The sequence below is a fragment of the Gymnoscopelus microlampas genome (genome assembly GCF_963454915.1).
Source record: "Gymnoscopelus microlampas genome assembly, chromosome: 5".
Taxonomy (NCBI): domain Eukaryota; kingdom Metazoa; phylum Chordata; class Actinopteri; order Myctophiformes; family Myctophidae; genus Gymnoscopelus; species Gymnoscopelus microlampas.
The window spans coordinates 24,386,807-24,410,068 of record NC_139942.1 but is presented as its reverse complement, the minus strand read 5'-3'; the positions used below and the strand labels follow the sequence as shown (position 1 = coordinate 24,410,068).

General features: G+C 41.9%; 1 protein-coding gene across 2 annotated transcripts in view; it reads left to right on the top strand.

Annotated features, from left to right (window-relative positions):
* The first annotated feature begins 1,516 nt into the window (after positions 1-1,516).
* The window catches only part of LOC311044729 (extended synaptotagmin-2-B-like), a 62,774-nt gene continuing 41,028 nt past the window's right edge, over positions 1,517-23,262 (top strand). For both annotated transcript variants that reach the window (XM_084056491.1, XM_084056490.1), the window contains exons 1-3: positions 1,517-1,715; positions 3,024-3,423; positions 22,413-22,454. In XM_084056491.1, coding sequence (XP_083912617.1) covers positions 3,031-3,423; positions 22,413-22,454 — 435 coding nt within the window. In that variant the 5' untranslated portion in view covers positions 1,517-1,715; positions 3,024-3,030. The remainder of the gene's footprint in view (positions 1,716-3,023; positions 3,424-22,412; positions 22,455-23,262) is intronic.

The window sequence follows — 23,262 nt, the reverse complement described above, 5'->3', positions numbered from 1 at the left end:
GTTTTCTCTCTGGTGTGAACGCGATGACCATTTCCTGTAGGCGGAGGGAAGGGGCTAGTGTTGCCATGTCCGCTTATTATAAGCGACTATGGGCTTCTTTTTCTGTAAAGTTGCTTGTAAATATTGGTAGTTGCGGGTTGCAGTTTTTTGGGCTTGTTTCTTATTTTGGGCTTGCTTCCTAAATGTTGTTTAAAACTGGTTTTCAAACATTCTCTTGTCAAGGACCCCCAAATTATTGTATTTGTCCACGGAGCACGGACCCCCCCCCCCCCCCCCCCCCCCACATCTATAAGTATTGTGTGACCCCTGTACCAGATTAATGTTTCAAATGTTTCAAAAAAAATATTCAAAATGTTTTCACTTTTTTTTTTCAAGATAAATAAAAAAAAAGATCATGTCGCTTCTTTTGGGATTGTTTTCATATACCTAGTAGTTGCTTATTTCTCTCGCAATATCTGGCAACGGTGGAAGGGGCCGAGCCTGAAGCGAACCCTTTTTCTACCCCTTGTTTTTCAGTAGCGGGGGGGCGGGGGGCGGGGAGCGGGGGGCGCCCTAGTCCCTACGTCACATCCTAGACGGATAGCTCCACCCACACTGGGCGAGCGCTGTCAGTGCAGCGGAAGTCGATGCGCAGACGGCTTTGTTGACCAATTCATAGAACCGCATTCTTTAAAAAAGAATGTTTATAGATTTTTTACTATCAAATACATTGATTAAACACTTTAATCAACCCTATTTTATACTTCGTTGTACAAAGGTGTTGTGCAAAATAACAAAATGTCCCGAAATTATAAAAAAGTTACTCATAAGGCTATCATCATATAATGATTTACTTATATTGACTGTATCGACAGCTGTTTCACTCATCTAATATAACAGTTTATACTTAGGCTGTCGTGAAAGTGTAATATTTAGAGAAATTCTAAGTTTCAAACGCAAATTTTATTTTTAATTTAACCAGTAAAACCACGTTGAGACACAGTCGCAAAAGTAGTGGTGAGACAGCTGTTTCACTCATCTAATATAACAGTTTATACTTAGGCTGTCGTGAAAGTGTAATATTTAGAGAAATACTAAGTTTCAAACGCAAATTTTATTTTTTACTTAACCTTTATTTAACCAGTAAAAACACGTTGAGACACAGTCGCAAAAGTAGTGGTGAATTAGGCAAATGGATATTTATTATATATTTAGACTGCATGTTTCCTTTAAAGTTTAATGCACGCAACTGTTTTCGCCAGATTTCATTTCTGCTGTTTCTCATGAGCGTGCGTCAGTCGGGCTTCAACAACAAAGCCGTCTGCGCATCGACTTCCGCTGCACTGACAGCGCTCGCCCAGTGTGGGCGGAGCTATCCGTCTAGGATGTGACGTAGGGACTAGGCCGCTCCCCGCCCCCCGCTACTGAAAAACAAGGGGTAGAAAAAGGGTTCGCGAGCCTGAAGGCTCTGCTGCGTGGAAGTGTGTGTGTGCGCGACTCTATGCTGTGTGCGCGCGCGTGTGTGTGTGTGTGTGTGTGTGAGAGGGAGACAGGGAGAGCCTCTGGCAGAGCAGGATGTGTTCAAGGAAGAGATTATAGTCTACGCTACAGAGTATACCAGCTGTAACAGACGCCATGAAGTGAAGTGGACTGAAAAGCGCTACTAGACTGATTTATTTTTTTAATTTTATTATTTTTTAATCTTGTGCGGATGTCGCAGGTGGACATAACGAAGGGTGAGTTGCTGTGTTTTGTGCGTTAAAGGTGAAACTAGTATGAACGGAAAGTCGCGCTTGTTGTGGTTTTGGTTTCGGGCTCGCTGGGCTTTGAGTGGTTGAATCAGACTGACTGTTCACCTGCAATGTACTGCTATGTAGAAATACTCTGTCTCAAGTAAAAGTCCGGAATTCAAAATGTACTTGAGTAAAAGTACAAAAGTATTGGTATCAAAATGTACTTTAAAGTACCAAAAGTAGGAAGTACCCAGTGTGCAGAATGTCCCGTTTCACAAGTTTTTTAATCATTTTTAAAATGTTTAAAGCATCTTATGAAAATAGCAGATCTACAAGCTCACAATGCGTCGCATGGTGACGCATTGGGAGCCTGTAGATCGGCTATTTTCAAATGGCCGAAATGTATATAGGGCTTAGCAGCAAGCAACTCTTAGATTCTATTTTGAATATCTGGAATCTAGGGTTGCAATACCAGCCCTTGACAGCCCATTCATCCAAACAGAAAAGTCATAACTATCTGATTGTATTTCGACGTTAAACTCACCAACATTGCTGTACGGAAAGCTTGAATTATCCTCTTTCAATCTGCAAAGTTTTTATTTCATCAATATTCGCTGTAGACATGTTATGACTATGAGCTACTTTCTGTCAAGAGTCAAGACATTTTTCAAGAAATGTTTCGATAAAGTGTTTGAGGTTGGAAATGCTCGTTTTTCTTAACGCGATGGTCCTGTGTACCACCTGTTTCTAAACGTCACATAATGCAGGAGGCAGCAGGACGTTCAATAATTGAAAACGAGCGCTTCCAAACTCCAACACACAGAATAGAAGAATTATCACCTGCACGGAATTTCTTATCAGAAAGAAGCTCATAACATGTCTAGGGTTGTTATGAAACAAAAGCTTTGCAGATAGAGGATAATTCAAGCTTTCTGTACAGCTGCAATGTTGGTGAGTTTAACGTGGTTTAATACAATCAGATAGATAGGACTTTTCTGTTTGGATGTATGGGCTGTCAAGGGTCGGTATTACAACTCTAGATTCCAGATATAAAAAATTGAATCTAAGAGTTGCTTGTGACTATAAAGGGCTGAAGTGGGTAATGTATTTTTGTATTGATAAAATATACAAAGTAACTAACTAGTAGGCTAACTAAAGTTTTCAAATAATTGTAGTGGAGTTAAAGTACAATATTTGCCTCTGAGATGCAGTGGAGTAGAAGTAAAATTATTCCCAAAATTGTACTTAAGTACAGTACTTGAGTCAATCTACTTACTTTACACCACTGCTGTTCCGAAACTTCTTTTCCAGAGTGGAAATGAATAGCAGCAGAGCGCAAGGAGCGGCGGGGTCCAGACTGGGGAATGGACCCACCACCACCACACCGCCCGTCAGTCCGGTCAGCCCCACTCCGTCCTCGGTGCCGCTGTCTCCCCTGGACCTGGAGGACGACGAGCCGCAGTCGTCCCTCGCGGACATCAGCCAAATGTGGATTAAATTCGCTAAGACGTTCGCCATCATCTTCCCGATCTACGTGCTGGGATACTTCGAGTTCAGCTTCAGCTGGGTGCTGGTGGGACTGGGGCTGTTCTTCTACTGGCGGAAGAACCACGGCTACAAGGACAACAGGATAAACCGTGCGTTGGCGTTCCTGCAGCACGAGGAGAAGGCTGTGAAGCAGAGTGTGGCCACCTCGGAGTTGCCACCATGGGTAAGTCGAGTCTGTTGAAGGGCCGGCCCGTATGTTCTGTCAATACCACTCATGCCACAATGCTATTCGAAAATATCCCGATACGAGCTGTGCGATCAGTGAACACACACTGTTTCAAAATGTTTCAAAAATAGCAGATCTACAACCTCTACGAGCTTGTAGATCTGCTATTTTTGTCCACAGGGACGACATGGTTAATGTGGTTACCGTGGTTAATGTGGTTACCGGTAATTAAAACACAAACCAAACCAATGGGTTTCAGTTTCAGTGGGGCAGTGGGATGCTACTAGGTCAACGTTTTGGGGTATCTCAGACGACACTGTACATAGGAGTGCTTCTCTCTCTAACGAAGCTTTTTTTGAGCTTTAGTATCATTGGCAGTATTCCTGACAGGAACCATTCATGACAGGTTAGTCTGACTGTAGGACTTTTATTTGTTGACTTTTCACTGTGATATTTATCCACTTATATCATCATGACAACCAAATGATTTATAGCACCACCACCCTTCTACTGTGAGCCAGGAAGGAAGTTATAGTCCGTGACACAATGGCTTTAGTGTGTGTCATCACCTACTGCACGCCTTACGATGCAAGGCTTTGAAAAGGTGTAATTCAAACGAAACCACTCATTCATAGTGATGTAAACATCTAACAACAATGAAGATGTGATAGAATTAAGCGTATAGCTTGCAAGATTTTATTTCTTGCAATGTCATACTTTAAACTGAAGCTACACATTGTTTTGACATTGTCTTTTTTCTAGGCCGGACAGACTGTATGTCCCCAAAATTCCCCAAGAGCTACAGTATGAAAGAAAGCACATGTCAGTTCCCCTACATTCGTTCTCAGCATCCAGCCAAATCACAGGAATGTACTGTAGCAGTGCCCTATGATTTCCCTGAGTGGTGTAACGTTAGTGGTAAACTTTTCCATGAGGCCAGTGGCTCTGCATTGGCCACACTACAGTAGCTCCACTGGCATAGGATTCATTCTTGAGACGTACATATTTCTGTCCTTCTTTGGTTTGGTGGGCAAAAAAACAAGTGGACATACATTTATAAAAAATAAGCCATAGATACAAATATATGTAAAACAAAAATAAGAAATTCCAACTTTATTATATTTGTATTTTTATAAAATGATGTAGGCAATAGCTAGTTGTTTTTCTTTTTATGAAATACCTCTCGAATTCCAATCTAAGTTGAGAATATACTGTATAGGGAACCATTGCTATATCATGAAGGCAAACAGAACCCCCATTATGTGTAGCCCTCACCCCCACGCACACACAGACTGACTCATCAAGAAAGTAAAATGTAGCTGTCGCAGTGCCCTGTCCACTGTGATTTCATTCCAGCATGAACTCTTGTCTGCATGGTGTCACATTGCTGTCAGAGTACGGGTTACGTAAAGGTCAGCCAAAGGGGTCAGCCACCACACAGTACAGAGGAAAGTGAGGTTCAAAACCCCAGCGGCTGACAGAATATCTCCCATTTAGTTCAGCTGATCAACCAGATCAGATGATGAATCAGCTGTAGGGTGCAACATCTCAGTGTTGTATACCAGGATTGGTGCATCTATCTATACATTCCGCAAATCTCTGCATGTGCCTGTGTACGTCTTTCCTTCACATATCTCAAGCTCATGGGTCCAGGCCAGTGCTGATGTCATAGTACCTAGTACCCGCTGACAACAGTTTCTGCACTAGGTGCATAATTTCAGACGGGAGAAGGGAGTTCATTTGCATAAGCTAAATAGGAGTGCTGGTCTGCTGGAACTAGAGTTAATGTGTATGTCTATGATTTCCGTGCAGGGACAGTGGGGAATAATTCCGCAACCAGCTGTATCCCCTCTTATCGGTTTCTGCACCTGCTAGTTTAACAATGGATACATGGATCTATTTACATCCTTGTATTGAATACATACTTCTGGGTGACCATTAAGCCCAGATAATCTCTTTACATTTCATAGTTCAGCAGTGTGCATAACAGTGATTCTCTTTTTTCTTTTCAAGTATCACCCAGTTTGATATCCATTAGTTTTTTTTTCTATCTACACTGTAGAATTCTCAGGGTTAGTTTAACTCTGAGAGTGTACAAATGCACTCTCAGAGTTACAGATCTGTGATGAACTATACATAATTTAGCTGGAACCGTCTCAAAGAAGACAGGCAAGCCATTAAAGCATCCATTGCAGCAGTAAGTTTATACGTTTCCAGATGTTTGCTGATTATTATTATTTACGCTTAAGGGGGTACAACACAGATGTTACAGAGACAAAGAAGAAACACTCCAGCAATTGTTTGGTATTCAGGTTTAGGATCCAGGACGCATTTGAGTCAGTTCAAAGGAACACTGAGTATTTTATAGTCGATGACCAGGTGTGTTGATCCAGGTTGTGAGCCAAAGTGTTGGATCATTTAACATCTACAATTGCAAGATGGAATGATAAATTCCCAAATGAATTGGCAGCCTTTTAGATAAAGGGGGTCAAGTTTGCTTTTTGTTTAGCTAATTTGTACTGACTATAGCCTATTTCTTCTTTTCGTGCAACTAGCCTGTGTTTTGGTTTCCTGTGTCACAGCATGTTGGTTTGGGTTGGAATGAAGGGGTGTCCCTAACGGATGCCTCTCGCATACCTGTCATGCCTTTTCTCCGACAAGGCGACAACCCATGCCCCCTAGTCTTTTATGTCGCAAGCTGTCATAGCCTACATTGCTGGTTCTCATCTTGCTGGATTTGGATATGTGCCGGCATGCACTGTAGAACATGCTTGTGATTTAAGCTAGACACAGACATGATTGTCGGTTGAGCTGCCTCAGCCTGCCTGGCAAACCAAGTGCTACTGTCCCAGACCTGCTCAAAACAAGTCAAAACTACAGGAATCGTATGAGACCAAGACCAAAGTATTCAAAGAAAGACCAATTAAATGGACAATAAATTGTCCTCTGCTCAACAAATTCCTCTTCAGGCAGTTTAAAAATATTTATTAGAGAAAACAGTGCCTGTTGCATTCTGGAAATCGCAGACCTCAATAGTGTTTTCCTTGAGTCGACCCGAGGCATGGCTAACACTGCCAAAGTAATGCAAAGGAAAGACTGGAGCAGAATCTTTAGCTTGTGACAGCAGCGTGATGAGTCATGGTTTTAAGCCTGTAATCTACTCTTTGCGTTTGCAAATCATTCAGGTCATTCATAGAGATGGGGCTAATAATGTGTCATTGGAGCAACCTGACAAGACAGTCAGCTGATTTACACTGGTCAAAGATTGCTGGTGATTGCTCATTATCTCCAGGATAATCCATGCTAATTGTTTTACGTCCTTTCTCTCTTTCTGGAGCATCCTCAGTTCACCTTTTAATCGATGCAACAAAGCATAGTTAATGACTGTAGTTTTTACTTCAAAAATAGATGTTTACCATTTCTGTCTAAGGGATAAATGCACAATTAAGCCTTATTTAACCTGGTAGAGATAATTATATTTTTCCCCCCAATGAGGTAGGCTGTCTGGCAAGATGGCACCAAAGAAGCTGCAGACAAGCAAAGCCACCGGGACTTTACCCGTCCCGTACCCAGAGCCGGCGCTAGCCGACAACGGTGGGGGTGGCGGGTGCATAAATGCGGGGGGCGACTATGCGCAATGCCCGTGCGTGTGAGTTTTTAAAGAAATTATTTCTTTTTACCGACAGCAGCTGAAGTCCTTGTCATGTCTGTCTGTCTATCAGTCAGTCCCAGTACACACAACACCACTGACCACTTTCTTAACATGCTGAGGAAGTCTTGACGCTGAAACGCTATTAATTAAAAAGTACCAGAAGGTTTGTTTTTTTTATCTGGCAGTCTTGACTAAGGGGGCGAGATGGTCCGGTTGCGGGGGGCGTCCCCCCGTGACACCGGCCCTGCCCATACCCTTTAATTGAATATGTTAATTTTCATGCATTGATACCGTCAGCCTCGTGAGAAAGAATAGCCATTCACAGATGACCCAGCATTGTTTTCTCAAGGGTGCCCTCAGAATGTCCGTGTTGGTGTGGGTGTGGGTGGGTGTGTGTGTGGGTGTGGGTGTGTGGGAGAATATTGGAGTCTGGCTGATATCCAAGCAGCCACTCTCAGCTTCCAGATTCTGTCTCATCATCAACACTAGAAGGAGACATTAGTGATGTGTGGAAACCATGTGATGCTCAACACAGGCCAGGGAGGTCCAGGAAAGAGTGAGGAGTTGCACATTTGGGGTATTATTTCATGGAAAGCATGAGAAAAAATACTATTATACTATTTGTATTCACTGTGTTAACTGATGGATGGGTGTTGTACGCGATGTATAGTTTTAGACCAAAGTCATATGGCATTGCCTATTATGTTTTAACGAATAATCCTCTCTGCTATAGAGATAACTAATAGCTTAGTTCACAGCAATATTCCCCCAACTCATTCAGATTAACAGATTAACCACAAAACACCAGATACTTAAATGTAGTCAAGAAAGGAAGTTCTTGGACTATGTAATTAAAGTATTAAAGTTTAATACTTTGAAATGGAAAATGTGTGCAATAGAAACCCACTGAAGTTAAAGGATTTAATTTGGAGCTTTGCAGAATGTGAAGAGATGATCCTGTAGCCTGATTCCAGACCTAGTAAACGGTTTGATACAGTAGATTCTGTTATTCAAATTCTGGCTATTTGAAATACTCCTAATGCATGTTCAAATGTGTCTGTCAGTAACCAATGCAAAGGAAATTGAAGTATACCTTTTTATTGACAAAGCTGAAAAACGTCTTCAAAATTAAACAACTTGGCCTATGTGTTGAAATATTTTAATTACAGACAGGCATCATTACAGAATTAGCATGCCAGAGATTGGAAGATCATTTTTGGTGGCATGTTTACTTGCTCCACCAGAATGCATTGTGCAATAGAGCGTTGTCTGCATTCTAAACGAAGCATTCCATTAGATATTGGTCATAGACGACGATTGCTATGGTTGAAAAGGTAGCTACGTAGATCCAGCATACAATTGGCAGGAATGGAATTCCCCTTTTTTGAAGTATGTTAAATGCACATGAGTATGGAGACATTTGAGTGCACACGATGTGACCTAAATACATACTGACACGTATTATCACTTTGACTAATCCTTTATCTGCAGTAGAACATCAGACACATTTACTAATACAATGTGTAATTCTCATGTCCTAAGGATCTCATAAAATCTTGTCATACTTGGACACAGTTCTGTGTAGACACACCGGGAAAACAGGACTCTAAGAGTGTACAAAAGAGTGTACAAAACATTACTTTTTAAGATTTACAAATGGATACATTAAGATTTTATTGGGTACATGCAATGGGACATTGAATGACAAATGATAGACTATTGACTATACATAGTCACATTTATATATATTCTGTTTTTTTGGCAAACATAATACTTATATTTACATTTTCGCAAGCAATTGCAAGCCTCACTTATCTAAGACAAAACGGGCAGGTCTAGACATCTCTGTGAAAGTCTTGTATCTGCGGTTCCGCACAACAATTACTTGCCATCCACAACCCATCCACAACGACCGTCTCTACAATGTGCATTAGTATTTTCAACCACACGTGTCAAACATTGTGTTAATCAGCTGTAAGCATTAGCAATGGAGCAGCACTGATCCACAAAGCTAGTCATTAGATCACCATTAAGAGAAATGCCAGGTTTGGTTGTGAGCCTGAAGCTCTCTTTCTCTCAAAGCACTGAGCAGATATGTGTGGAATGCGGCCTGGTTGTCTGTAGTGTGTTGCAGGCAGCTGGCAGGCTAAGAATGCCTCAAGTATGGGTGCCTGCCTGGCAGCTGAACCTGTTATTGTACCACATGCACCAATCCACATGCACATTGGTTCAGATCCGACTCCTGGTGTAATTTCTTGCGCCAACCACCTCGCTCACTCTCCTATTTTCCAAATAAAGTTTTTAAAAAAAGAATAAGAACCGAACGCTCCTTAACACCCAAATCTGATCTTACCCAGGTGTACTGAATGATGAAGCATCTGTGTCGTTTTAGATTTTAGCATTGGCTATTAAAAATGTGCAGATCTACAAGCTCACAGTGCGTCACTTCTGTGCCGTGCTGCGAGCTTGTACTGTACACCTGCTATTTTTTAACATTTTTGAAAAATCTTGAAAGTGTTTGAAAACCTTTTTTTTTAACACAAATCTTCTCTCTTAGGGGTCCCTGGCAGGCACAAAACATTTTCAGATGGGAGGGGGGGGGGTCCGCGGCCAAACATATCAATGTGGGGGTCCTTGACACAAAACAGTTTTGAGAACTGTTGGTTTAGAAGGCTGGTCTTAATGGGTTAAATAACCTTAAAGCATGATATTTCACTCTCAAGCTTACAGTATTATTTAAATAGAACAGTTTGTGAGAAGCTTGCACTAAAGAATCTCACCCATGACTCTTTTATACCTAATGTACACTTGTGATGTGACAAATAAACTAAAGTTGATTTTCCAGAGTACTCAAGTACTGGCAAATCAAAATGATAAAGGTTCAATGATATAGGAGTGAAATAATAGGAAAATACTTCCTACTAAATGTCAGTTTAGCCCGGAATTATCCTTGAACTCTGGCACTGGACTACAGTAAGCTACTGTTGCGTTACATCGCTGACTTGGAAACACTGAGGCTACATTGTTACTTGTATTCACATGTTCCTACACTACAAACAACACACAACCATCCAACATTCACACACCCTGTTTCTGCACTTTCATTTAATCTCTTTTGCACTACCATGTTTTACAGTGCCATGTTCAGACTGAACTTTGTATGTCATATCACAGGTTTACATGTGTAAAAAAGTAGGTGAAATTCTTTGTAGTACAAGCTCCCAGCATTTGCAGTTAGTAGAAAGGGCTAAAGAATAGAGATACATAATCAAGGGAAACGAGTCAAGTCACATTATGCCAAATATTCTTAATATAATGCGAGCAATGTCAAGTATATAGGTGCATGGTTAAAAATAACAATAAAACGAGTCCGTTAAAAATAGCAGCAGATATAGAACACAGTCTCTTGTTTGTATAATCTCTTGTGAAGGTGAGACATCACGTAGCAATGAAGCAGCATATATCAAACAGGTCAGCATAATTGACAGTGGCAGTGCAGACACTGACAGTGATGCAGATATGGGTGTGCTCCCTCTCCTCTGCCTCCTGTAGTCCACAATCAGCTCCTTGGACGTGATGTTGACTTGATGTTGAGAGTGAGTTTCTCCTGGCACCATGGTGTCAGTGATCTGATCTATGATCTCGTCCCTGTAGGCAGACTTGTTGTCATCGACAATCTGACCCATCACTGTGGCCACACACACCTGTGTGCGTGTGTGTGTAATCTGTGTACAGGGAGTAAAGGAGAGGACTCGGCACACAGCCCTGAGGGGCTTGCCCTATTGCCCTTTCTCAGCACTTGGCGTCACCGCTGGCTCAGTGGGATGTCCAGAATCCATCTGCACTTGTTCGGTTGCAGGCCTAGGTCTCTGAGCTTGGCAGGAACCATTGAATGATTGAACTGTTGAATGCTTCACAAACAGCATTCGTACACGTCTGTGTGAAGAGCCATGGCACTTGCATCGTCAGTGGAGCTGTTTTGATGATAGGCAAATTGCCATGGGTCCAGCGAGGCAGACAGCATTGAACAAATGTAGTCCCTCACCTCCTCCTACCCCGATTAATGAATGTCCGTTGGCGGCACCCGGACACCCAAATGGATGTCCAGGCTTCACAAGGGGAAAAGTTCCTGCCCACCACCATGGGGTTTGATTACACGACCACAGTGCCTCCCGCTTGGCCAAGCGATCCAACAAACGCAGTTCAACGTGTTTGTGTGTGGGAAGCTGGTTGGTGACAGTGTTCTCTGTTTGGTCAGGGCGCCTATTCAGCAGGTAGTGGAACTGGGAGGCATCGCATGTTCCTCTCCACGCCTGGTGAAACTCCCTCCTGGTGAAACTCCTTACTGTCAGGTGAAAAGAAATAGCTGCTGGTGACTCATGGGTATTGGACGAGACATATGGTTGTCTACACCCTCACCAAGACCAAACGGTAGTGGTTGGCAGTGGCAGGGACTATACATATGGGGAGAATTGGCAATCACTAAATTAGAGAGAAAATAAAATGACATTTTTATTGAGTTGAAGATTAAGATACATTTCTCACCTTACACTAAAGATAGGAATGTAAGCATCAAACCACAGGGCCCTGGCAATAGATATAGCAACATACTGTATTTTGAGAGGGAGTTTCCTTGCCGATCGAGGGTCAAGGGTTTTGTTTCTTTTGTTAAATGCGGGCTTGTAAAGCCCTTTGAGAATGTCACAATGATTAAGGGCTATACATATTTGATATAATAAATGATCCTTATTCCATAGAAAGTGATGATGGGTAAATAAATAAGTGCTCTGACAATAATTCTAGGTGCTGTGTGGCACTGACCCTTACTCTCTTTAATAATTACTGCTGCTAATGTTGGTCCTGGAATTTGACCCTTTTCTTTATTATTTACTGCTGCTAATCTTGGTCCTGAAAATTATAGTTTATGTTACCAAGTAGGCTATATATACTGAATATCTCCATATAAACTCTGGCAGAATGTCTGAAACATAGAAATGTACTGTTGCGAGTCCCAAAGTTGAGCTGCTGTTGCAATGCTCTGAATCCCTCTGGATTAGACCCTGCTGGGTGCCTGAAATGCATCAAATGTAAGTGTAATGTTACTATTTTTGAGCCAGTTCTACTGTTGTGCTTATTGCTGCTCCCTGGATAAGCACATTGGCTGAAAGCGTACATTATACTTGGGCTACAGTCTACACCAGTCACTGGTGTAGACTGTAGCCCAAGTATAATGCGAGGCTGATGCTGAGGTCAGTATAGGTCGCCCTGTTGGCTGGGCATGCAGGCTAAAGAGTTGGGTCTATTGTGAATCAAAAGCAGCAGCAGTGGTGCTGCTGAGAAGGAATGGGGTCAGGCTGATAAACAAATGTTGTAGAAATTCACCACACGCTGCACAATGTAGGGGTCTGTCCTTTACTCTATATAGTGGAGAGTCTCGCTTCTGGGGGAAATACCACTTTATCACTTTTGACATTTACGCACGGCAAGAATAAATGTTTTAGCACATTTCTGCCAGCATCACAGATGGAAGAGGACCTGTGTGCAATACTAGGCTACATTCAAGTATTGTACTGTGACAATGAATGTACCAGGTGTATTCCTATTCGCAACAGTGTCTGACTGTACCACGTGCTGTTTACATTTCTGACTAATAAAGTATTCAATCAATCTATTACTGGTTATACTGGGTGCATGGGTGTGAATTAGTGAAACTGCAGTGGGTGATACTATTTCCAGGCTTAAGAGATTGGTGTATAGGGAAAGAGTGGAGTGGACCTAGTATTGAACCCTGGGGGACCCCGGTCAACTAAATATATACTAGGGATTGAGTGATTTAAAGATAATTTGAAAAGCAAATACTTTTACTGTGCGATCCTTTTTATAATCACTGCTGCAATAACAGCTTAAGAAAAGGGTTGTGCTCTGCTCTCTGTCCCCCCCCCCCCCCCCCCCCCCCCCTCCCATCCATCTCCAGTCTTGTGTGACATGGCATGGATGGCGCAGTTTATTCCTTTTATGTGCCAAAGGGCGGGGCAGGGCCGAACGGAACACAAAATGGAAACAATGTGTGTGCAACTGAAAGGCTTTGTGCTGTTCTCCACTGCCTACATTTGAACGGTAACACAACACCAGACCTGTGGCTAGTTAAATGTAGCCGCTATGTTGACTCTTATGTTGAATTGTCCCAGATGTTTAATTTAGTGTGTCAACAAGGTACACAGAACAGAAGCATGTAAGATACCGTACATTCAATGAACAAGGGGTTTGAGCCGGGAAGGGACTAAGGGAGGTATTTTACCGTGAATATCAAACTTTGTTAGGCACTCTATGACCTGAATTTAATTTATTATAGTCCTGCGAACTTTACATTTCATCCCGTTTTGAATAATGTTTCTAAAGAAACAAAGTACATGCAGTGCAACTGAGAGTCCACAAATCACCATACTTAAAAACAAATATTTTCACCGTCTTCACATTTTTATTAGCATGCAATCAGCATGACTAAATCATATTCGTAAAATATTAACCTAATATTCAAGTTTTACATTTTTTGATTTTTTTTGGGGGGGCTTTTTCTGCCTTTTTTTGATAGTATTCAGTAGACGGGAGAGAGAGATGGGGAGTGACACACAGCAAAGGTCGTCCGGATCGGGATTTGAACCCATGACAAACAGTGACATGCAGCCTAGTAGTCCAGGGGCCAAGCCATATTTTGGTACCACCTAAGGTGACCGTAAAGTTTTTGTATTTTTGTCTTCCTACATGTCTCTAGTTTATATTTTGGTATGATAACCCTTCCAATCTTGTAGCTTAATGGCAGTTATCACTACCTACCGGCTAATGTATCCGGTAGGAGACACAAAGTAGAATCTTTGTGTCTCCTACCGGAAATACACCCGGGCATCAAATTATTGCGACAAAAAACAAAATATATCCATGTATTCAAGGCTTCATGGGGTGTGCAATTGATAGAAAATAAATCATTTTTTGGGTGAACTCCTCCTTTAAGTTTCCCAGGGGGACTCTCTACCCATTCAGCTATGACCACCCTAGACCGAAGGAGGGTCAACTTTTACAAGCTTATGGAAAGCAGTCTTTTTGCAAACACCAAAAATCTGAGAAGTTATCAATTGCACACCTATGAAGCCTTGAATACATGGATATATTTTGTTTTTTTGTCGCAATAATTTGATGCACGGGTGTATTTCCGTTAGGAGACACAAAGATTCTACTTTGTGTCTCCTACCGGATACATTAGCCGGTAGGTAGTGATAACTGCCATTAAGCTACAAGATTGGAAGGGTTATCATACCAAAATATAAACTAGAGACATGTATGAAGACAAAAATACAAAAACTTTACGGTCACTTTAGGTGGTACCAATTTGTGAAAATATCAGTGTTGGCCCCTGGACTATAGGTGCCCGGAAAAAAATTATATTGTTCCCATTGTTATAAATGATGCGGTTTATAGTTATTGCAGGAATATTTGCAGAATGTGCATCTTTGTTTTTGATAGTCTTGGGAAAATTCAATTTAATTTAAATACAATAAAACAAACACTGGCTGGTAATTCTGTGGTCTGCACGCACATGAATGAGGAAAATCACATACACATTATGTTTTTTAATTAAATACTGTGGTCTAGACCTGCTATATGTATAAACTGCTTTTAGGCAACTTATGTTGTGATTTGACACTAAAATACAATGTGGGTGGACATCTTGGCAATGGCAGGGTAAACACTGGGAAATGGAGGCAGTGGGGTAGAGAGAGTATTATGTATTCATGTTTCTGCACGATTTGATCAAGCAGAGTTGAATTATAACCAGCAACATGCTGGTAAATCTAGGCTGTGGCTGGGAAGGTGGCGGGTGCTCTAATCTCAGAAACTTTGACAGGGAAATCAGTTGGAAATTTGTTTCGATTTGTAAATTTGAGTTTTGCCTGATTTAAACATTTAAACACAAGGAGCATAGAATGGATGGACTATGCCGCCTGCTACATACATAGCAAGTTCATATGGAATATGCAGCCTGATACATAGAAGAGAGAGGGTCATACATTTCTGTATCATAATAGTGTATCAGATAAAATACATTATTCAAAGACTTGGGGTTAATTTATACTGAATGTCTTTTAGCTGAAATATTTTCAGATGAAAAAAGTGCTCAGCTGAAAAACGTAAAACGTATAAATTTGCCTTGAGTGTGTATGAGACTGTTTGGTTTGCTTTTAAGTGTGTGGAATTGCACACGAAGTATCTTCTCACAAAGTGGCAGCCAGTGATGGCTGCTTTCCAGGTATCTGCTCTGATGCTTGAAGTCCAATATGGTGTCAATTCACCTTCAGTTCAACCAATTTAAAGTTTTCTCAAAAGCTGGAAATCTCAAGGTGTTAGGATGTTGTTGTTTTTTCCAGCATTAGAATGATGCATTAGAATTGTTTTAGGCAACTGAATGAACTGAGTACTATAACTCAAGGCTCAGTTGAATAGCTTCCCTCATGCTTCTGACATTCTGAGCTTTTAAAAAACCCCACCCACAAGGTTTACCCCAGGTTGTAAAGCTGACACACCTTGTAAAAGTCTGCCTGGGGGGAATCTTTCAAACCCCCACCCCCACAAATGTGGCCTATGTCAGGAACACACACACCTAAATGCCAACCATACACATATCCGTGTGCAGTTTAAGTATGTTAAATCCGTCCACACACACACACACACACACACACACACACACACACACACACACACACACACACACACACACACACACACACACACACACACACACACACACACACACACACACACACACACACACACACACACCAGGGTGAATGCTCGTTCTCTATTTCACAACAAGCCATCACAAGTTTAACAACATGTCCAGTCAAGTAAAGCCATATCCTTAAATAACGGTTGAGGCTTTAGCAACAGAAGACAGAGCAGTCTTTAGTGCCATTATGAATATAACACTGGGAAGCTTTAATCAAGTAGCATAAAGATTATGCCCAAAAAAGGTCATATTTGTATTGGCATCGCTCCACTACCTTGCAGGGAGGGAGGGCAATCCCTATCGCTGCACTAGCGATTTCTACGGGTGGGTCGGGCGCCTGTTCATCAGAACTGGGAGGGATAGTGTGTTCCTCTGCATGCTTTATATCCTCCCGGGGAAACTCCACACTGTCACGTCAAAAGAAGCGGCTGGTGACTCCATGCATATCGGAGAGTTGTCTACAACCTCCCAAAGACCAACCAGTAGGGGCTGACAGTGACAGGGACTCATTTAGAAGAAAAGGAAGAAGAAGAAAAAACATTAGTTGAAGTAAAGTAGTAGCATCACAATAAAGCTACCACTGCTACTAATAATAATACCTGGAAATGATATAGCGCTTTTAACAATTTAATAGGAAAAAACACAGATAAGCAATTAAGATAAGAATTAAAAGCAATAAAACACAAAAAATACCACTGACTATGATTGACGATTGTCTATGTCAATTGTCAACATGTTGTGGACCATGTTGGATTGTTCTTGGATGAACTCTCTTCTTTTTTTCTTCTTTGACTGGCCAATCATGTCAACCTGAGTTTTTTGAGCCTCCCTTTGGAAACATCAACTGAATGATATGATCTGTCATCAGCTTAACAGTATAGATATAGTAATATTTTCCTGCTTTCATCTGGGGGGGGTAATTGAATTCATGATACTTTATCTTACTTAACCCACGCTCCCATACACATACTGTAATATACCTTCATAATGTGTGTGTGTGTGTGTGTGTGTGTGTGTGTGTGTGTGTGTGTGTGTGTGTGTGTGTGTGTGTGTGTGTGTGTGTGTGTGTGTGTGTGTGTGTGTGTGTGTGTGTGTGTGTGTGTGTGTGTGTGTGTGTGTGTGTGTGTGTGTGTGTGTGTGTTTGTTCAGATATTAAGCTAGGTTGCTAGCATAAGCCCATTGTTTGGTTGCAAGAGTCTGAGTGAGAATTGACCTTCACTTCACAATGGGGCACTCATATTTCCCAAGCTGTTTATGCATCTCGCTCTCGCTCGTTCGGAAATATACTTTGAGTGAGCATATGCTCAGATTTCAGAGCGCTCTTGTTTAGACGTCATAGAGGGCTCTGATATGAGTCAATTTGCAAACTGTCAGAGTAGATACTCATTAACTGTTGTTGCCATTTTCATCCTTTCAAATTCATTCAATCCATCCCCATGTATGAACGTTAATACCTGTTAGTGCACGTGTTGAATACTGTCTAGAATACGAAACAATCTGCAACCATCACATTTTGCAATGACTTCCTCCTCCATTATTCAGACACATTTGTTGTTGTTGTAGTACATTGTAGTGGTCAGTGTGACGCTCTGACTGACCGTCTGTGTTTAGAAATACGCAGAGAGAACCGGAGTGCACCCCAGCTGCTCTCTGGTCGTTCAGAAATTCACTCTTTCTCTCTCTTCAGTCTTTATCTCTCTCTCTCTCTCTCTCTCATCCTAAATATAGGCCCCAGATCTTTGGAACAACTGTCCTGTGATATGGGCTGTCTTTCCCCTGTGTCGTTCATCAACCAACTGTTATTCACTCTCACATGACACACACACACACACACACACACACACACACACACACACACACACACACACACACACACACACACACACACACACACACACACACACACACACACACACACACACACACACACACACACACACACACACACACACACACACACACACACACACACAGTACATGCATTTTGCACAGTTGTGTTGCAGGAAAAGCTGAATATGCAGGTTTAGTCACACTGGAAATAAGGGAGCAATACAGGTCAAGAGGAAATGCCCACATAAATGACACACATTTATTAAGAGAGCTTGAGACTAATGATAACTACATTGGATCCATTGGAACATTACACTTTTTTCCAGTTGCTTTAAAAGTAACGCTTTTGGACATACAAGGTATGTATTAGCTCTGATTCATCCAGGCACAATAAGAGCAGCACTTCCATAACAGCAAAGGCCTTTCTAGTGCTGGAAACAGGCAAAGAATGAGACAATGAAAATTCATCATGTAGATTCATTGTTCAGTTGAACCGAAGCTAATGAATAAAGGGTAAGCACAGCACTTTGTAAGGCTAGGAACAAGATTATACAAATGGTTTAATGTTATTAGTATAGTGAAAGTATCCCATATATCATCATCTCTATAGTAGAGATAGACTCTTAGTTAGGATTTCCACACAGCTGTTGCGTGGTTGGGCAATGATTCTCTCATCACGCACGCACGCACGCACGCACGCACGCACGCACGCACGCACGCACGCACGCACGCACGCACGCACGCACGCACGCACGCACACACACACACACACACACACACACACACACACACGCATCAACTGATTTCATGTCTAACATTTGTTTCCAAATGTGGCCTATGCCAGGACAACCCCACGCGTGCACCCACACATGCACACGCGCGCGCGCCGCCCATCCTCAGTCTGGGCAGCTTAAGTATGTTGAATCTTTCAACACAGACACACAGTTCAATTCTCATCTCCTCTTGGCTGTTGATTGCAATCCACACACACTTTTATCTGCCAAGTATTTGACTGTATGGATATGGACACAGCCGGTGTCACAGTGCTGTCACTCTGACTGTCTCAACAGTTCTCATAAGCACTTTATTGACTGGTGTGATGTTCATAAAAGCAATTTGCTTTGTTATTTGTGTAGAATAACAGAACATAATACATACAGTATCAGTATGACAAGACTAACAACAGGACAATGGCATGACTTTACCACTGAACTCCATTAAGTATACTAATACTTAGTTGACCAGGGTTGTCAGGGTTGCTCTCTAATTGTCCGTTTTTTCCCCTCAACACCAATTCTCTTTGGCGAGATGTTGTGAGCTTTTAGCTATTTATGGCAAATGTTCCCTCCAGAATAGGGATGCTAGGGTTCAAGTGGTTTAAGCACACTGGTAAATTCTACATCCACTGGGCAGTTTCTTCATTATTTTAGAACGTTTACTATTTTACTATTTCATCACCGTTCAACTAAACTAACCTAAACGGTTTTGTTTTCTCGTCAGTGCTCTTGTTACTAAGATTTTGAAAATCTATTGGGGCCACGAATATACTAATTTGCTTAAAACCAGATTTTTTCTTATAGCTAGCTGTAAAGTGCTTTGTGTATCCACTTTTAAAATAAAGCTTGTCATGCAGAGAGAATAATGTGGCGATGAAAGGCTGCTGGAGGACATGTGACCTTGGGTTACCTCACGCAGCAGCAGGATGAGTGGTCGAAGCCAGGAAATAGTTTGGTGCTGAGTCAGAGTCTACAGCTTCCAGCCTCTGTGATCAGGACACAGTGGTGCTGGTGGTGAAAGCCACTGCTGTTGTTCCACTATGCAGCCGCTAATAGTCTTTCTCTATTCATCTGTGACTCTTACTTACCATGGTGTCTCTTGTGTTGTGGAGTGAGACTTCTGAACCTGTCTGCCACTGACTCTGTCTTAATGTTTTATTTATGGAACAGGCTGTGAAAACCATTGCTTTTTCCTCTCCACAACTTTCTCTCTCTCTCATATTCCTCTCTTCTTGCCACTAAAAATAATATACAAGGCCTTGCTGTGTGACCAAACTAGAAGAAGCTACCTATTATTTTTTACCCTAAAAGGAGAGAAATGTGTTACTGTGTCACTGGATCAAATGACTCAGTTTCCCATGACCATGACAGACCACTGGCAAAGTCTGACCTACCAGTTGCAAATTATTGTTAGGCTATTATTATGGTTATGTGCTGTATGTTGGTGTATTCTCCTCTGTGTCTTGCAGGGAGTGTTTGTAAATGTAACCCACTATTGTTAAAATATGGATAAAACACGATATTGATGCTTTTATAACATAACTGTCACACTCTTCATTAAAGTATTATCAGATGAATATCACGCCGCACTATTGAGAAATGGATGCATATGGGCTTGATTTATATCGATGTGGACTGGATTTATATTTAGAATCTCAGAGTTAACACTGATGATTGTTCTGTATCCTCAGAATCCTGATTGGTTTGTTCAGTGCTCCGTGTCATACATGACTGCCTGGTCCCACCATCACTTTTAATGATACTTTTCTGAAGAGTGAGGACAAAAAGCTTCAACCACCGGTAGCAAATGTTTACTGGAACCACAGCTGGTGAAACTTCAACATGACATGCATGCTCTAAATATAGCCCAATTTGTGTGTGTGTGTGTGTGTGTGTGTGTGTGTGTGTGTGTGTGTGTGTGTGTGTGTGTGTGTGTGTGTGTGTGTGTGTGTGTGTGTGTGTGTGTGTGTGTGTGTGTGTGTGTGTGTGTGTGTGTGTGTGTGTGTGTGTGTGTGTGTGTGTGTATACACTACTTGTTGGCAGTGTATTCTTTCGTCAGAGTTGCTATATCATCCCATCATGATGACATATAAGATCCTTTTTGTTGTCTTCTTATTTGTAAATAGCAGTTTCTGTAGTGCTGGCACTCTACTATATGATCCCTTTGCCCGCTGTAAATAACTGATTTGATAAAAACCCAATATCATCACACATATTTCTGCCAAGCAGAAGGGTGGAACTCCTGTGTTATGATGTTATATCTCTGCATCTTAACTTATGCCCTTGAAGGGTTCAATGTTATGTTCATGCAATAACTCTGTATCTTAGGCTCTGCTTCAGGGGGGTTCGTGATCTCATATTCTGTGTCATGCTTGCCCAGTTAATCTGTAGTATCTCAAGAGCAGAGTGACACCGCCACACTGAATGCAATATCATTGCAATAAGTGGTTAATCCTGATGAAAGTGTCTGACTGAACTCTTGTTGTTGTTGGTGTACTTGGCGCTGCTCCAGTTCCTTCCATTGTGGTTTACTTTACTTACAGTTTGGGTGGGACGAGCACAGCTGAAGTGACTCTTCCTCATTACTGTGTTATTTAAAGTGTTGTGGGATAGACAGGGGTGTTGACGTTGTGACAAGCTGATGCTAATCAGTGCTGAGGGCTTGCTGAGGATGGGGCTTCACCTGCCTCCGTAATATGAGCTGAGCTGTCAGGCCGTGAGGGAGGGAGGGAGGGAGGGGGGGGGGGGGGGGGGGGGGGGGTGTGTGTGTGGATGGGGGGTTTAGAAAGGAACCTCTACACCTGTCTTGCAGTGTATGGACTGTGTGTGTGTTATCTGTGTAAAGTCTGAGCCTATGCATGTTAATATGTGCACAGATGTGCGTGCATGCATGCATGCTTCTGCACATGCACACATCTTTGTCTGTATGTGAGTGTGCGTCTGCATGAGGTCCTGAAGCTTAATTTCTGCTCTCACTATGGTGTATAAATTAGGCATTAGTCTGCATTCAGAATCCTTCCAGTTATGTAAGGAGCTCTGTCATCCACCCAGCAGGGGCTGGGATGCTGCTGTCTCCTCGTCGCACACTACCAACTCTCGCTCACAGCTTAATCCTCTTTTGGTCAGCACTTTACTGCTACAGCTAGCAAGCTACCCAACTGCAGCATTACATTATATTACATTATGCTTGTGATGTTGTTCAGTATTTTTTATCATAGTTCCCATTCTGTCTGTGTGTGCGGCGTGTGTGAGAGAGAGAGAGAGAGAGACACACACACACACACACACACACACACACACACACACACACACACACACACACACACACACACACACACACACACACACACACACACACACACACACACACACACACACACACACAGGGGGTTGGCAGTGTGATTTTAGATATGTCACATGCAATTTCATAGTCTAAAAGTTATTTTGGCAATTGAACAGTTCCACAGATACTTATAGAATGGAACAGAACAGATTATAGCTGACTCCAAAGCAATTTAGAACCGTCTTAGAATGATGTGTGGCCTGGGCTGGCTGTCAGCCAGAGTGATCTCATTGAGCTACACAGGGAATGGAACCTCTAACCCTGGATGTATCAGTGCCTTGCTCAACCCATTGAGCCACAATGTTATATCTATGGTATTGATATATAATGGTATAACTGTCATGGTATTATTTTACTTTTAGAAAGGCATTTCATAATTACATTTATGAGATTGTATTGTTTCATTCCCTTAATGTCTTATTTCTCAATTAACTGTCTATACACATTTTCTTTTTTTTTATCCTGGTGATTTTTCAAATTTAATTTACATTTTTTTTCAGTTTTATTAGAAGCACTTTGTATCTTTGTTTTGCTTAATAAAAATGCATAATCATAATTATCTCTTTCTCTTTCTTTCTCTCTCTCTCTCTACCTCTCATATTTCAGGTCCATTTCCCAGATGTGGAGAGAGTGGAGTGGCTCAACAAGGTAAAAGTAGTCCACCTCCTAGCTCTCTTTCTTCTAATCGTCTTCATCTCTCCTCCTTTGCCCTCCCTTCGTCTCTCCTCCTCTGTCCCCTGGCCACCCGTCTTCCTCCTCTCCTCTCCCTGAAGGCTACCGTCTCCCCAGAGCCCCTGCACTGCTCCACATTAGCCGACATTAGCCTGTTAGCTAGCACTGGCAGACTGGTTATAAATAGGACCTGTATCTGGAGCCTGCCCCAGTACATATCTCTCCAGAGAGAGAGAGAGAGAGAGAGAGAGAGAGAGAAAGAGAGAGATGATAGGGCACAGAGAAAGAGAGAATTTGATAAAGGGAGAGAGGTGATGTGGATTGAGGGAGAGAGATGATGTGGATGGAGGGAGAGAGATGATGGGGGTTAGAGGGAGAGAGATAGATGATAGGGAATAGAGAGAGAGAGAAACAGAGGAGAGAGAGATAAAGTACAAATGAATGGAGAATAGAAAGTGAGAGAGGGATGATAGAGTGGTATTTACCATTGTGTAAAGCCAAATGGATTGTAAACAAAAAGAAGATTCTGTGACTTAAAACGAGAAGATGGTTGGGGGGGTTATAGAAAGGTTATGATTGAACAATGCTTGACAGACAGACAGACAGACAAGACAGTTGAGATTGAATGGACAAAGAGAAACGGAGAGATGAATCCAGAGAGGATGCTGTGAGAAGGATGTCTTCATTAAATGCTAAAGTCATTGTTTTAAAATATATATTTGTTTTTATGATATTTATGTAGACCCAAATAAGGAGGATATCATAGTGAAAGACTATGAGCTTT